The sequence below is a fragment of the Mustela nivalis genome (genome assembly GCF_964662115.1).
Source record: "Mustela nivalis genome assembly, chromosome: X".
Lineage (NCBI taxonomy): Eukaryota > Metazoa > Chordata > Mammalia > Carnivora > Mustelidae > Mustela > Mustela nivalis.
This window is the reverse complement of record NC_139040.1, coordinates 46,467,951-46,483,226: the sequence shown is the minus strand read 5'-3', so window position 1 is coordinate 46,483,226 and position 15,276 is coordinate 46,467,951. Positions and strand designations below refer to the sequence as shown.

Genomic DNA, 15,276 nt, shown 5'->3' with positions numbered 1-15,276 from the left:
AAAGGATTATTTTTTAATGTGAAACTTCATCTGACAGAGACCTCCAAAAAAGGAAAAATAAGAAAAATTTTAAAGGTGTTATCTGATTGAAAATGAAAATAAAGAACATAAATGATATGTCCTGCCTCAGAATAATTCATAATTTTGTGCGACCTTTTTGGTCCTTAATATAGTATAGTATAGTAGTTATCTCTTTTAAGTAATTGCTTTTCTGATCTCAAAAATACTGCAAGTTCAATATAGAAAATTTGGGAAATTATAAAAGTATATTTCAAAAGTAAAAATTGCCTGATTTCCTGCAACCTGTGATAACTATTAATGCTTTGGTAATTTTCCTTCCAGTATTTTTTTCTATGCATATGTATTTTTAAATGATTGGAATCATTCTATACACAGTTTTGTTTGTTGATTTCTTTCAATTAATGTATGTTATATAAAGAGTGTTTTCTTGCATCATTAAATATTCCTCAAAGTGTTATTTTAATGTCTTCATAGTATTCTAGCAATGTACATATCATAATGTATTTAGACATTCACCTACTGATGATATTAAGCATATTTTTAGTATTTCAGTTCTATAAATTATACTGAATTTAACACCCCTGAACATGAATTTCTAGGCAAATTTAAAATAATTTCCTTATGATAACAGCCAGAAGAAGAGAGTAGATATCTCAGGGATTTTAACATGTATTGACAAGCGGCCCCAAGAAAGATTATGTTGGATTTCAATTCTATCAATTATACTACATGGAGCAATATATGAGAACCATACCCTTGCCAATGCTTAGCATATTTTTAAATTTTTCCTAATTCTATAAGTAAAAATAAGACACCTTGCATATCAAATTACTGTCGGTGTTTCCCCTAAGGTAACGTATTAATAAGGAGAGAGTTGTGGAGACTTTAGCTTCTATTTTATATGTTCCTATATTGTTAGACTTTTTAATAGGTACATATAATGTTTGTAGTTCAAAATTAATAATAGCATTCCATTGTTACTGTTAAATTACTAAGATTGAAATATTTTTGTATCTTCTGGTAATTTGTAGAGCCTCTTTATGAATTATTTATTTGTGTCTTTGCATAATTTTTATATTGTGGTATTTGTCTTATTTATTGATTTGTAAGACTCTTTATATATTAAAGGCATTGCTTAAATGTCCCCTTATCCAAGATGTCTTCCCTGACCTTTCTAGAGAGCTCTCATTCCTGGCAGAACATATAACTTTACCCTTCTTTATTTTTCTCCATATCATCACCCTACATATTATATATTTATTTGTTTCTTGTTTGTCTGTGTGCATAACAAAGTCAGGGACTTTGTTTTGTTCACTCTCATATCCCCAGCACCTTGAATACTGATTAGCACATAGTAAAGTACTATATAAATATTTATAGAATTAATAAATACAGGTTCTTTGCTATATACATTTAAAATATTTCCCCAGCTTAGAGTTTATTTTTAGTTTAGCTTATCAGACGTTTCTAAATTTTTTATTATTTTTATTAACCTATAATGTATTATTTGCCCCAGAGGTATAAGTCTGTGAATCGTCAGGCTCACACATTTCAGAGCACTCACCATAGGGAGCTGCTGGTCTTTTTCTTTGTGTTCATTTCATTGCTTATATGTGTCTGAAATCCTTTACAATTGGTTTTATTATTTGCATTTTCATCTTAAAATTTTAACTCTTTAATCTGTGGAACTTATGTTGTCATACAGTGAGAAATAAAAACCTATTTTTTCCAATAATATAATCCCAGAGCACCATTTAGTAAATAATCCTTACTTTCTCCATTTTTTAAAATCTATTTAACCTCTCATCTTGTCTTCTCAGTAATAACACAAACTATGAGGGTTGGTACCTTATACTTTCTCTATCCCTCAGAGCTGAGCATGGAGCTGGTCAGTAAAGGATGATCTACAAATAATTGGTAGATGGATGAATGGGTGAATGTTTTCAAGCCAAAATATATATATATTTTTAGAAGAGCTTAACTACTAAACAGAAAGTCCATTCCCTAAAGTCTGAGGGCAAATCATCATAACCAGAGGGGCAGGATTCACCTAGAATAAATGAATACCCTGCAAGGTCAGGGCATAACAAGCACTATAGAAACTACTAAGTAACAAAACTTAAAAATGCCTGATACTATCCAAAAGGAATTGTATAGCATTGGTCCCTGCCTTCAAGGAGCCCCTGAAAAATATTCTTTAGGGGGCCCAAAAGTAAAACATCTTCCCAAGGACTCCCCAGCTGACCTCCCCTGCCCCTGAAATAGCAGTTTACTCCCTGCAAAAAATAGATTGCTTTGTTACAGATAGTGCCCCAAATCCTGCTCAATGCCATCCGCCAGGTTCCAACATGCATTGAGTTTAATGGTTTAATAATTCTGGAATCAAATCTACTTTAAAAGAAAATCTACCTCGCTTTTGGCTCAGAAGCAAAACCCTCATGTGCCCTACATCTATAGATTCTGTAGGGCTTAGTGAACCTCCCATGGCCTGAAATTAAAAATAATGACAACAAAAATACATGTTTTTACTGAATTCTGGCTCATTGGTGATTATCTTCAGCAAACAGCAAACGAGCAAAGCCGTGGTGAACTAACTGCCCCTCATGCCAGAGAATGATGATCAGTGAAATTTATTGTTAAGCATGAATAGTAGCTAAAATATTTATTGCGTTTGAGGTATTAAAATGAGAAAACTTTCAAAGTGGAAGCTTCAAGCAATTGCATTAAAAGTTGCATAATTCGGTTAGATTAACCTTAGAATGGAATAAAAAGCTGCTTATTTCCATAATGCTGGCCTTCTACAGTATGAAAGGTTAGATAATTTATCATGATATACGAAACAGTCCTCAAGAATGCCTAACTTAAAAAGGAGATCTCGGTGACTTCCAGCTCTATGAAATTTTAGGTAGCAAGATAATCAACACAATTTATATTTAAGTGAATTTGTGTTCTGAAGGGTCTAGCTTACCAGGCAAGAAGGGTGTATCTGCTACACGTACCTACAGCAAACACCAACCAACTGAAGCAAGGTTAGTATACTCACTGTTACCTTTATGATAGAACTTAACATTGGACAAGAAAACCTATTTGAATGGGGAGGCTACTGAGTTTTGACTACAAACTACATTAGACCCAGAATATGTTGCCCTCATTTAAAAGAAAACCTATTTGAATGGGGAGGCTACTGAGTTGTTGTTGTTGTTGTTGTTGTTGAGGCTACTGAGTTTTGACATACAACCTACATTAGACAGAATATGTTGCCCTCCTGTAAAAGCTAAAGGCTGGTAACTATTTCATCACCTGTCATAGATCAGTCCCTTACCTCAATACCACCTACGGAGCAGCTGTTGTGGTCACATGGGCTCAAACCTGAATGCACTCAGCTACAGGAAGCCTTTCAAACCAATCCTATAAAATTCACAAAATTACAGTCAGAGCTGCAAAAGAACTTGAAGATACCCTGACCCAATCTCCTCATGTAATTGTTCCAGGGTTGATATAGTTTGGCATTTGTTTGGATTTTTCAGAACTCTCAACGTCTTGGAGTGGTTTCCTTAGTGACAATAGATTTCAATGAACTAAAGCTCTTCTTTTACGAGGTCTTTAATTCTGTGTCATTGGTTTTGCTAGTGACCTCCTCCCTGATCCCAGAATTACAGTTCTCAATTGTTATCTTTGGGAATACAGTGACTTGGGGTGGCTCACACATTAGAGATAACTGTCCTGATGGAGTTTGCTAGACTCAGAGGGTGAGGAGAGCAAGTTAATGTAAATGTCACACATTCTTGGATTCCCAATACCTCCAAATATGGCACTGTGCACAGCCACAAACCTTGGCAGGTGCGGGTTTTTCTCCACCTCCCATGATCTCTTCCAGATGATCAGAAGTGCAAAGACTAAGTCCCCTGATGCCATTCCAACAATGCCCAGTGCCATGGTATTATGGCTTACTAGTTTTATAAAGTTTTGACCTGTCAGATCACTCTACAAAGTATACCTTGTGCAAAGACAGTTAAAATTTAAGTATACTTTGTGCAAAGACAGTTTAACTATTTTCCATTTCAGACATTTTCCTTATTGTATTTTTTTACTGCAACAAGACACATGTATTTTTCCAACTTGAAAATAAAATTCCTCAGTAGAGGCAAAATTCAAAGAGTGACCTGGAGACATAAGAACATATACCCCAGTAGCAAGCTCAGAAACCATACAGAAAATTGGTGTTTCTTATGTGGTATTTGAGATTGTTACTAAAGAGCCATAACTATCATAAATTGTCTTGCAATTTTAATCAGGCAAAGTCCCCTGGAAAAACTTTGATTTAACGCTAATGCCATCATGCTCTCTTCCCTAAGCATTAAGGAACAAACATTACCATTAGCATACCCCATCACTTGAGAGTCTATACTTGAGCAAACAGAAATGCACTAGTAAAAGAAATGACCAGTATGGCAAGGTCAGAGTCAATGCCAACCTTTGGAGTGCTGTGTGCCTGTGTCCTCACCATAGGCCACGGTGCCTGGCAGCAAAGAGGAAGAAAACAGTCTTCCAATAAGCCATTCACCATTACCTATAGCCAGATGCCTCTGCTCAGACCTGCACTTTCAGAGTCCTGCATCCCTCAAACATGTCAAGTTTCAAATATGAATGCTAGATCATAGACATCTTTAGTTGTAAAAAAAAAAAAAAAAAGTTGCTTAAAGGTTAAATCAATCCCCCTGAATGCAGACTGATCCTTGCTCATACATCTCACCCAGAAAAGATATAGTTTTATAGCTAAATACCTGGATGCATCAGCAGCCCAAATAGGATTTCCTCAAGCCAAGTGAATTAAAGGGTTAGAGGAGAGTTTGAAACAGAATTATGTCCAAAAGGCACAAAAAGAGGAACTGAGCCTCAGAAAACAATTTCCAAGGAGCTGAAATTCCCTATAAAGTTTTCTTAAGTTGGGTTGCACACATAGCAATGATTATTTGGCTGCTTCCTACTCAGAACTCTCCATTAAAAATATTTCCCAGGAACTCTGTTCCTGGGCTATATCAAATTGGGGTGCCCTGGCCTCACATGTGGGAGAATAACATCCTATTGTGACTAGACTTAGAAGCTTTTCCTCAGGAAGTTAACCAGCAGAGTGTCAAAGGGTGGAGAGCATGACTCTGAGCGCCTAAGCTCATAGACATGTGTATAATCAGGCCAGCCCAGCCCATAAAGGCTCCATCACCACAGAGGCAGAATAAGCAGGTGAGAGAAGCATATCATTTTCTCTCTCTCTCTCTCTCTCTCACACACACACACACACACACACGCACATACACACTCCTCTAAAGGGAGAGGAATCTGGCCTTTGGATTGAATTTATCTTCCTGCCAGCTTACACAGAGAATCCATTTTGTTGAGAAGAGCAAACTACACAATCTGAGAAGAGGTGCCCTTCATGCTCTGGAAATCAGATTTAGAAATGAAAATAATCCAGAAAGCAGAGACCACCAAGGCCAGTGCTTGTGGCAGTGAGGGAGAGCAGCTTGCCATGGAACAGAAGCCAGATGGGGCCCACTGGGAAAAGCTGAAAACTGGTCACCCTGGCACTCAGAGATTTAATGGAGCATCCAAAGCCTACACACATCAAGGCCGTGCTTAAACATCTGACATGAAGAAGGCCTGGTGCTCGTCCATGAACACGGAGCTCAAGGAGAATGCAGAATTCCCATCAAGCTTCTTGCCTCCTTCGATCAGCAACGGTCTGCTGGAAACTCAAGATAGCTATCCCAACACCTGTCTGTCTGTCCATCCGTCTAACTCTCACTCTCTTTTTTTCTTTCTGAAAAGTAATACTCTAACTCCCCAAAAGCTGAATTCAAAGGAAGTAGAAGAGAGCCCTTTCATTTGGCAAAGTAATTCCCAGGCTCTACTGAATCCGAGAACTGCTTATTGACTTGGGGAGCATTTAGAACCTGGAGCAGCAAAGTGAGAGCCCTGTCTTTCAGAAGTAAGCTCAGGAGGTTAAAACAAAAAGCACCAAACACATTCCCAATAGGCTTCAGTGCTTCCAGCCACAGACTTTCAAAGAGTGGGGGAAGATGAAGAAGATGGGAAGGGGGCAGCTGTAACCATTAATTTTTTTTTTTAGAACAAATATGAAATGTGGCATTTGTTAAATCCAGGTGACATGTACCTGCCTTCTCTGGACTCTGTGTATTTTAAATATTACATAATTATATCTTTTTTAAGTAAGTGAACTTCAACCAGGAAAGCCAACCAATGAGAATTCAAGAGAATAATGAATTGGCCCACCTTTCAAAGGTTTTGTAAATCTCGCCCATGTGAGGAATCTCACTTTAAGAAAAACAAGACATGTGAAAAATCCAGACTTAACAAAGGACATTGGTCAGGAGTTGTTTATTCACATTATGTGGGGCTCTTTCTTTTACGAACAAATCCACCACAGGTTTTTGGTAAATATGGAATGCCATCACTGCGGTTAATGGTTAATACAGGGTCGAATTTACAAAACACTCACTTGCAGCAAGCCTTTTCAGGAACACAATGACGGTTCAAAGGTATATCCACAGGTCCTCTTGTGTCACCCAATCATATTTTCAGTTCTGGAACAGAAAGCACTTTGAAGCTGTACCAGAGGAACTGCTATCAAGCAAAATGGAGTCTGGTTTGGCCCCAAATGTTAGTTGAGCCATCGGTCCGCTCTGTAACTCCATTTTCATGATTATTGAGTGTAAATACTGGTTCCTTCTCACATCTTTTCCAGGGATGCTGTGGAGCTGTGTGGTCCCAGCCAATATTTTTTAAGCAAAATGCTGAATGATATAACAAATGAGATATCTGCATGGGAGCCCCAGTTCCTGACACTGGCAGAGCGGTGCTCCAGGAAGCTGCAGTACTTTCCATACCGTTCCCTGGGGTGACACAGGGAGGCGCTCGCAGCCTGGGTACACCCACTGGAAGCAGAGTTACCCTCAGCACGCAACCCACACAAAAACCACTCCTAACTACACAACAGCCAAGAAGGAAATGTAACTTGAAGAGCATTTCCCTCTACAAACAACTGATCCTCTGGGACTTTCACTTCAAGCCGCTCAATTGTTCGAAGTAAATGAGGCTCACATTAAAGGCCAGCCAGTCACACATCAAGAAATTAAGCCTCCTCTCAGTAGGAGAAAATGGCCGCTCCTGAGCCAGCCTCCTGCCTCTCACACACAGCCCTCTTGTACAAATGGCTTCATTTACCCACATCTGAGACACTCGATCCAGCCAAGCTTGGTCTCCCCTAAGCCCTGAAAGCTGAGATACACAAGCAGAGGGGTCAATATCTGAAACTCCAAGCAGCTGCCTCAGATCCTCTGCAGCACCATAATTCAAAGACTCCAGCTTTGCCACGAGGTGGATTCATCCTTTTCTTAGCTCTCTAATTCCTAACAAGCAATTCCCCACACCCCTAGCTTCAGCCTCTGGGTGCAAAATACCAAAACCACAACCAAGACTAGGGCAAGGATAGGGAAGGTGAGGTCTGCAGCTCCTCCCACCTTGTAAGTCTGATGGACAATCAAAGAAAAACCAGGTAGGGCCACCAGGACCCCCAAACAAGTGGTCCTCTAATAAGAAGAATTCCAAAGCCTCAGAGCCCTCTATGGAAAATGTCCTGCCTCCAATCCCCCAGGGAGAGAAATCTCAGGATCATTAGCAAGCGCTCTGGCTGAGATCAACTTTAGTGAAGGTGTATGGGGAGAGAGGTGATCTCTAAGGTAACCAGTTAATTGCCAATAAGGAATGATAATAATAAATTAGCAAATACTAATGTAAACTAACTCAGTTCTGCGGCAGTTGCATGGAGACGACAGAGGAACAGTTTATTCTGGAACACATCTTGCAACCAGATCCCTACTGGGAAACACACTGCCTCCCCTAGATGTGAATGGCCCAATAAGATACAATGTAGGCAATGGGTGGCCCTAGAATGTATCCTAGTAGAAGTGGAGCCTTTGATTTTTAGAGAAAAGTGGAGTGCATGCACCTGAAAAGAGGTGGGTTGCACTGTTCCCATTGCCTCCTTCTGATGCCTGAGGGTTACTTTTGACTCTTAGGGATAAGACTTAGGTAGTTCCAAAATGCTGTCATAACAAGAAAAGTAAAAGAAAAATAAAATTAAAAACGCTCACTTAACTGTTTGTTGGTTTGTTTTCATTGGAGGCAGTGTCATTTCCTTGCTATTCAAACCAGCCTCATCATACATATCAATTTCCTAGTGATTTCTGAAACTGACATCTGATAGGTTTGGGGCTGCTTTTCTATTTCCTTAACCCACGGTTTCACTCAAATCCCTGCAAATTCCTAGCTTTAAAATTCTGTTTTAGGGACCAAAGCGTATTGAGCTGTTTCTTTCTTCCTATTTTTCTTCAAAGCCTAACTAATGTTTCAGTTTCATTATTTGCACTAAGATAACATGCATAGGGACTTCCTGTAAGATAACTGGAAGCATTCAGTTTGGTTTGCCACGTACATTCCTAGTCTGCAAACTCTTCTGCCACTCAGTCCCATAGCAGAGCACACACAGCCTTAGAATGTCTCATACTGAAGATGCCACAGTTTGCTAGCAAAAGGTAGAAAAATAGAGAGAACTCAAGATTGAGTTTGAAACCAAAATCTAAATCCTAAATCTAAAATCTAAATCTAAATCTAAAATTCGGGAAGTTTTGACCACTATGATTCCCTCAGAGTATCAGCTCAGAATCATTCAACATTAGAAAACTAAAACTTTAAAATGCCTCACCAAAGAGACTGGGTGTCTAAGCCATTTGACCTCTCGTAAAAGCTGGAAGAGGTCCCACCCACGTCTCCAATAGCAGTAGAAGAAATGAGTTTCATTTTCCTACAGCAATGATCACAGCTTGGGTGACAAAAAGGGTAAAGCAGAGATGCTGATGTACAAATGAATAACACTTTCCAGCATCCAGGGGGGCCCAGTAGGCATGCCTCCATTTCATAAGATTGGAAGAAAAAGTATTTGCCATAATAAGGAGACTCTAAAAATGTTGAAATATTTTTAGAAAAATCTTAGCAAACTGGAAAACCTATTATTATTCTCTCTTCTCAATTCCCCTTCCTTTTCAATCTCTTTTCCCTTCCTTTCACTCTCCTCCCACCACACATACATTCACTCATGCATATACTAAATCTACAGACTAAATATACCAGGATGCCAAGAAATGCAACTCTCACCCTTCAATTTAAAATATTTAAGGGATACCTGACTTCATTAATTCTACAGAAATCTTCTGTAAACAGCAAAGACATCCTCCACTTTTCCTCGCCAAATCTGTGTACAAAACCACAAAATCCACATAGCCAATTTCTGGACCAACATCAGAATATCTGCAAATAATGATGTGTTATTCTAGGCATGACAGTCTCTGTGATACTAAAGGCTGAGTTCCAATTCCCTAGACTCCTTTCCCTTTACCTTACCTACTTAACTGCATTGAACATCACATTCCCTTTGGTTTCTAGGGCCAACAATATTCAGATGTGGCTAGGTTTGCACACTGATGTAGAAGAGACCTACACTTTTGCAAGCAGCACCAAACCTTAGGAGCTCAACAGTTAAGGCTACATATAAATGATAGCAGGGTTGCCAAGAAAGAAGCAGAAGGGGAGCACTACGAAGTCTACAAAGTAACATGTGGTTAGAAACTCTCTTATATTACTTGCAGGGAAATCATTGGGTGATCTTAGCTCCCCAACCAGACTGAACTCTCCGTGGGCTGCTGCTGCATCTCATATTTATTTGGGATCCCCATGGTACCTGCCACACAGCTGAGCACATTGGATTCTCTAATAATGCTTACTGATATCTAATGCCATGGTGATAAGGTATAATAGAGTGCTCCAAGGGAAGAAGTTCCCCACTCCTTTATGGAGCCACTGTAAAGCCCTGTAACTGACTCTGCAGATAAGGGAGGGAGTGGGTTTGTCACAAGGTAACCCAGCAGAGAAACATAATGTGCAGTGCTTTGGTCTCAATCTGGAGAGTAATAATGTAACATATGCTCAGAAAAGAAAAGTTATCCTGAATTGAATTGACCTGTTTACTTGTCTGCCTCCTTGTAAACTCCCTAGGGTCAAGGATCAAGTGTTTTATTTTTGGATCCTGGTCAAGTAGTGCAGTATCTAGCACATTCTAAATGTGCGACAAATGCTATTGGGGTTAATGAACAGATAAGAGAATGATTTGATGAAATAATGTGAAGAAAAATGTAAGTAACGTAAGATTTAATACAGGAGTCTCCATAGAATCTCATTTTTATCACATCATAGCACTTACCACTCTGTTATAACTTCTTAATAAATGGTGGTTTCTTGGATGGATTAATTAATTAATAGGAAATATAAAGAGAAGGTAGGAAATATATCAGTATATTACTATCCTAGGAAAGGAGAATATCCTATTGAATGCAACAGCAGCATAAATCATTCCTGCAAATCACCTATTTGTTTGCTTGTCTCCCCTGTTAGAATGTACATTCCTTGAGACGACAGAAGATCTTTTTAATTTCTGTAACACCAAAGCCTAGAGCAGAAAAAAAGTAGACCTTCAATGAATATAGCTGAAGGTATGAATCAACCATTCTTGCTCTTCTATAGATTTCACTGTACCTAAGTATTCTACCTAGTCCTCATTCAGGGACTTCTGATATGGAAAGAAAAGGAGAAGTATCATTTTCCCCATGCATAACTTTGTGACATTTGCAAGTTAAAATGGCCTCCTATTTCTGAATGGGTTTCTCAGTTGAACTCTACAGGACTGCATATTAGAAATACACACTTGGTCTCACTATGTCTAGGACACACTGCCTTGGCCCTTGACTAGCCCTAGACACTACATAGCTCTGTGATTTAGTTAAATAAGGAGAGCATGTGGCTTTGTGAGTTGGGGAGAAGATCAGAATTCAGACTTTCAATGGATTTTCTAAATAATTGAAGCAATATTTTATTTCATTCTGCCTATAAGAGAATCAAAAAGAACACCAAGATCTTTGATAAACCATGAAGACACACACAGTCATATGTCACTTGCCCACTGTATCTCATAAGCACTGGGGCTCACATTTCTCTAGTGCCTTGAATTGATCACAGAAATAATCACCACATCCTCAGATGATGATTATTTTGTCTATCTCCAAAAACAAGAGCAGTCAGCACCTGAACCCACAACATTGCCATCTTCTACCTCCATTGTTTAACATCCAATATGAATACTCCAAGCACACCACTTTATAGGTGTTACCTATACAAAACCAACTTAAATTCCTCTTTAGTTACAGTGTCTATGGGGTCACACTCAGGTGTGCAGGCCATTATAAATGATTCTCCAATTATTGTCTAGTGAGGAGATCTATGATTCAGGGAACACGTATGTGTCATACCCTTTACATTACACAATGTCATACTATTTCTTGGACTGACCTTGCATGGTAGATGTGCCCATTTTGTAGATGAGGAACCAGAGACTCAGAAGGATTCCATACCAAGAGGTGTCCCCCAGATTCAAAATCATGGTCTACTTTATTCTACCACATAGCACTACCTCTTCCTTTCCGTGGCTAAACTCTTAGTAGTCCACAAGTAGTCCTCCAAAAAGTCTATGATCTAGTTCCTAGTAGTATATACTGATATTCATAATTGTAACAGTGCTTCTGTGGCATGATATTGGATTTTCAATAAATCCTTATATAGAGATTAATAGATAGAAAATACTGGTGCTTTTGTTGCTAGCTGAAGATCATCAATTTCTCATTAAAAGCACTGTTGTTTGGTCCAATTACTTCTGGTAAGAATGATTTTTCAGGAAACTAGGGAAAGCAATTGATTCAATTGCCCTCTGAAATTGATACAAATACTATGAGACCATTTTATATGCATCATAGCCTAGGTAGGTCAGTCTGAATTATTTCCAAGGCAGGAAGGTGGCACTGAAACAGCACTTGGCAGAAAGTTATAGAGCCCTGTGATCTAGTCTCTCCTCCCTTTCTTTCTCTGCCTCTGCACTTCCCTCTTCCTCTCCCCCCCTACCCCACTCCTCTCTCTGTGTGTCTCTCCATGTCCTACTCTGTGAGTCTGAACAACTCCCTTACCATCTCTGGACTCTGTTTCATCTACTGAAGGGTAATCTATCAAGATAACTATTGCAAGGCTCAAAGGAGACAATGATTGGGCACGTGCTTCAAAACCTGTGGAAATGCCTTTCAAATCTACAGTATTCCTTTCATTAGTGGCCTGGAAGAGGGCATATGCCTCCCAGTGCATCAAATTTCCAACCAAAGAGGAACTTAAGCAATTTATGGAAACTCAAAACCAACTTAAGAACTGTTACTTATAGCGTTCCACCCACCCACCCACCCACCATTATCCATGTTATCACCCTACTACCCTGAAATTGTTCAAGAGCCAGCAAACATCAGACCACACAGTGCTAAAAAAAAAAAAAAAAAGCTTCCATTTGAAAACCTTCATACCTGGTAAAGGGAAACAGAGCCAACTCAGATCATAGTTAATTTCTGAAAAGTTTGTAATTAGTGACAGTTTCCACCTCCTTGTTTGTCAAATATCACCAAACCAAAAGAACTACCAAGAAATGGCAACGTGATTTTTTAAATTTTTTTGTTTGCATCCCTTTAACCAGCCCACCCATATTCTTGGGAAAGCACATATATGGCCAAAGAAAAAGAAAAAGGGGGCTTCAGGAAGCTGAATCACTCTTGCACTGGAGAATTGGCCCCTGAGCATTCTAGGGTTTACCCATCTTTAACACTGCTTGTCGATCCACTCTTTCTCAGCCACTTTAACTGGAACACTGGTACCGCTGGCTGGCAAGCATACCGCATTTGCAACAGGTGGAGCAAATTCATATTATGCCAGAACGCCATACAGAGACTTCCAAGGTACAGAGCCCTTGAGCTCCCACCCTTAAATCCACCCCTACAAAGACCCAATATGTTGGGCTATCCTTTGCCCCAAGAGACCCTGCTGGCAAACATTGACTACAGAAATGGGCTTACGCAAAGAAGTCCTCCCCACCCCTGCAGGGGAATTCTGCAGCCTAGAGGCCTAAGCGGGTCTGGGGGAGCAACATGGGAAAGAGAGCCAGCCAGGAGGGCGTCTTAGAACCCCTTAGCTGCACTCACCTCAGGCAGAGGCACACCGTTGATGATCAAGTCTGGCTGCTGGGGGCCCTGGCTGTTGAAAGAGTGATGGTAGATGTGGTTGGCACTGGTATTGCGGGTATTCTGGTTTTCCACATTCAGGAAAGTGCTCTCTGAGCGACGGCAGCCCAGGGGCAGTGTCTGCTGGTGGTAGTCGAAATAGTTGAGGGAGGAAGTCAGGGAGGAGCAACTGACAACGTTCATCTTGTCTGTCTCCTCCACATCCCGGGGTACCAGACGGATGTCATTCTTACTGATTTTTTTCTTCTTGCTTGATTTCTTTTGATGCCCATAGGAGTACTCGGCGATTCTACGTGACAAAAAAAAAAGGAAGAAAAAGGAAACGTGTATTGCTAATGCTCTCCCAAACCATGCGTTGGTTAATAAATATTAAGCACCCCAGAGGGTTGCACCCCCTCTCTGCTCCATCTTCTTATTCTGGTGCATTACATCATCAGGTTTCTCCTGTGCTTTGTACATGTGAAAACAAGCTAAGGGCCATAGAGTTTTCTTATAAAACATACAAACCTCCCACTCCTCCACCCCCCCCCAAAATGTTTCTATACTCTGGATGTGCAATTTCTCATTGCCAGTGGCTACTTAGCAAGAGTGGGGAGGACAGGGAAAGTTGAGCCTATAGGAAAGAAAGCATGAAAATGGTCAAGTCTGGAGCTTCCCTGGAACCCAAAGGAACCTCTGGGTGAAATAAGAAGCAAGTATTAATTTAAAAGAAGAGGCGACAGAAGGAATTAAAAAATAATATCCTTTCCAGTTCCTACAGGCATTTGCCATGTAGCAAATACCCTCAGTCAGATATCTCTTTGACCTGATCAGTTTTGAAGTGGGTTAGATCAAACCCCACCCTTTGATGTAACCTCAGCTTCTCTACTCCACACCCTCCTTCCCCCTGTCCTACCCCTGCCCCCCTTCCACTCCCTACCCTACCCCCTCCTCTCCTGGAGAAAGTGGAGAGCCAAACTCATTTGAATGAGGGGAAGTGCTTTTTACCTCTTTCCCCTTAGGCTCACTTTCTCCTCTGCCTTTTTGTCTTGCTCCTTGCTAATGGGAGAAACCGAGATGCAATGCGGACACTTGCTGTTTTGTCCTTTTATAAAATAGCCCAGGAGACAAGTGATGGTTAAACAATTACTGCAAAGGAATTTAAAGGTTAGTGCATTCAGCATCCTTTTCCATTCAGGTGCACCTACAAGCAGCTGTGCTGCAACTGGAACATAAAGAGCTCAATTTAATTAACACTGACACAGACCCAGCAACGTGCACCGAAGACACCAAGCATTAAGAGACTTGTCAAAAGAAATACATTGAATTGTAGCTAGATTCTAAAAGTCATTTATTCCTTTGTACATAATGATTCACCTCATTGTTGGAAAATTCAATTTCTGGGCAATAATCAGCAAAACAATAGGGTTAATAAATAATACAGGTTGATCTTTACAAGGGAAAGACTGTGACTGTCTTCCTGATCAACAAAGCTAATTGTCTGAATACAAAAAGAGAGCCGAATTCAGCAGCAATTGCAGATCACCTCACAAGTCTCATAAATGAATGCATTTGAGGAAGAGGCTCAGGAGGGGCTGAGAAAAGAAAACCTCTTGTCTAATACATGAAAAGACAGGCTTTCTAAAAGGTCTAAGCGTACAGGGAGATTGCATATTTCCCGAGGCAAATTCTTACTCTATCCCAGGGATGTTCCTAGGGCTGAGCAGTTACATTCCCCTCGCCCTTTCGCTGTGTTCAGGCATACATGCAGCTGATGCTACTGGAGCTTAAGAGCAGATAAAATCCCAAAGACCCCAGGACTAGGGCTTATTTTCTTCTCTAATCTGTTTATAGAATCAATGGGAAGTTTTAATGATTTTGTTTACCCATGATGGATAAGTTTGGCAATGCCCCGTCCAATTACTTGGCTGAGGCATTCACTGAGCAGCCCTTTCTGTATTGACCAATTATTTAATTAAACTGTACTTTATTAATCCCAAACCATCATGGGGAACAGAGCTCTTTACAAAATACACATGTGAGT

The 15,276-nt window shown here is 40.0% G+C and overlaps 1 protein-coding gene across 2 annotated transcripts in view; it reads right to left on the bottom strand.

Annotated features, from left to right (window-relative positions):
- Positions 1 to 15,276, bottom strand: part of PCDH19 (protocadherin 19) — a 125,192-nt gene that overhangs the window by 104,208 nt on the left and 5,708 nt on the right. For both annotated transcript variants that reach the window (XM_082716872.1, XM_082716873.1), the window contains exon 2: positions 13,215 to 13,542. In XM_082716872.1, coding sequence (XP_082572998.1) covers positions 13,215 to 13,542 — 328 coding nt within the window. The remainder of the gene's footprint in view (positions 1 to 13,214; positions 13,543 to 15,276) is intronic.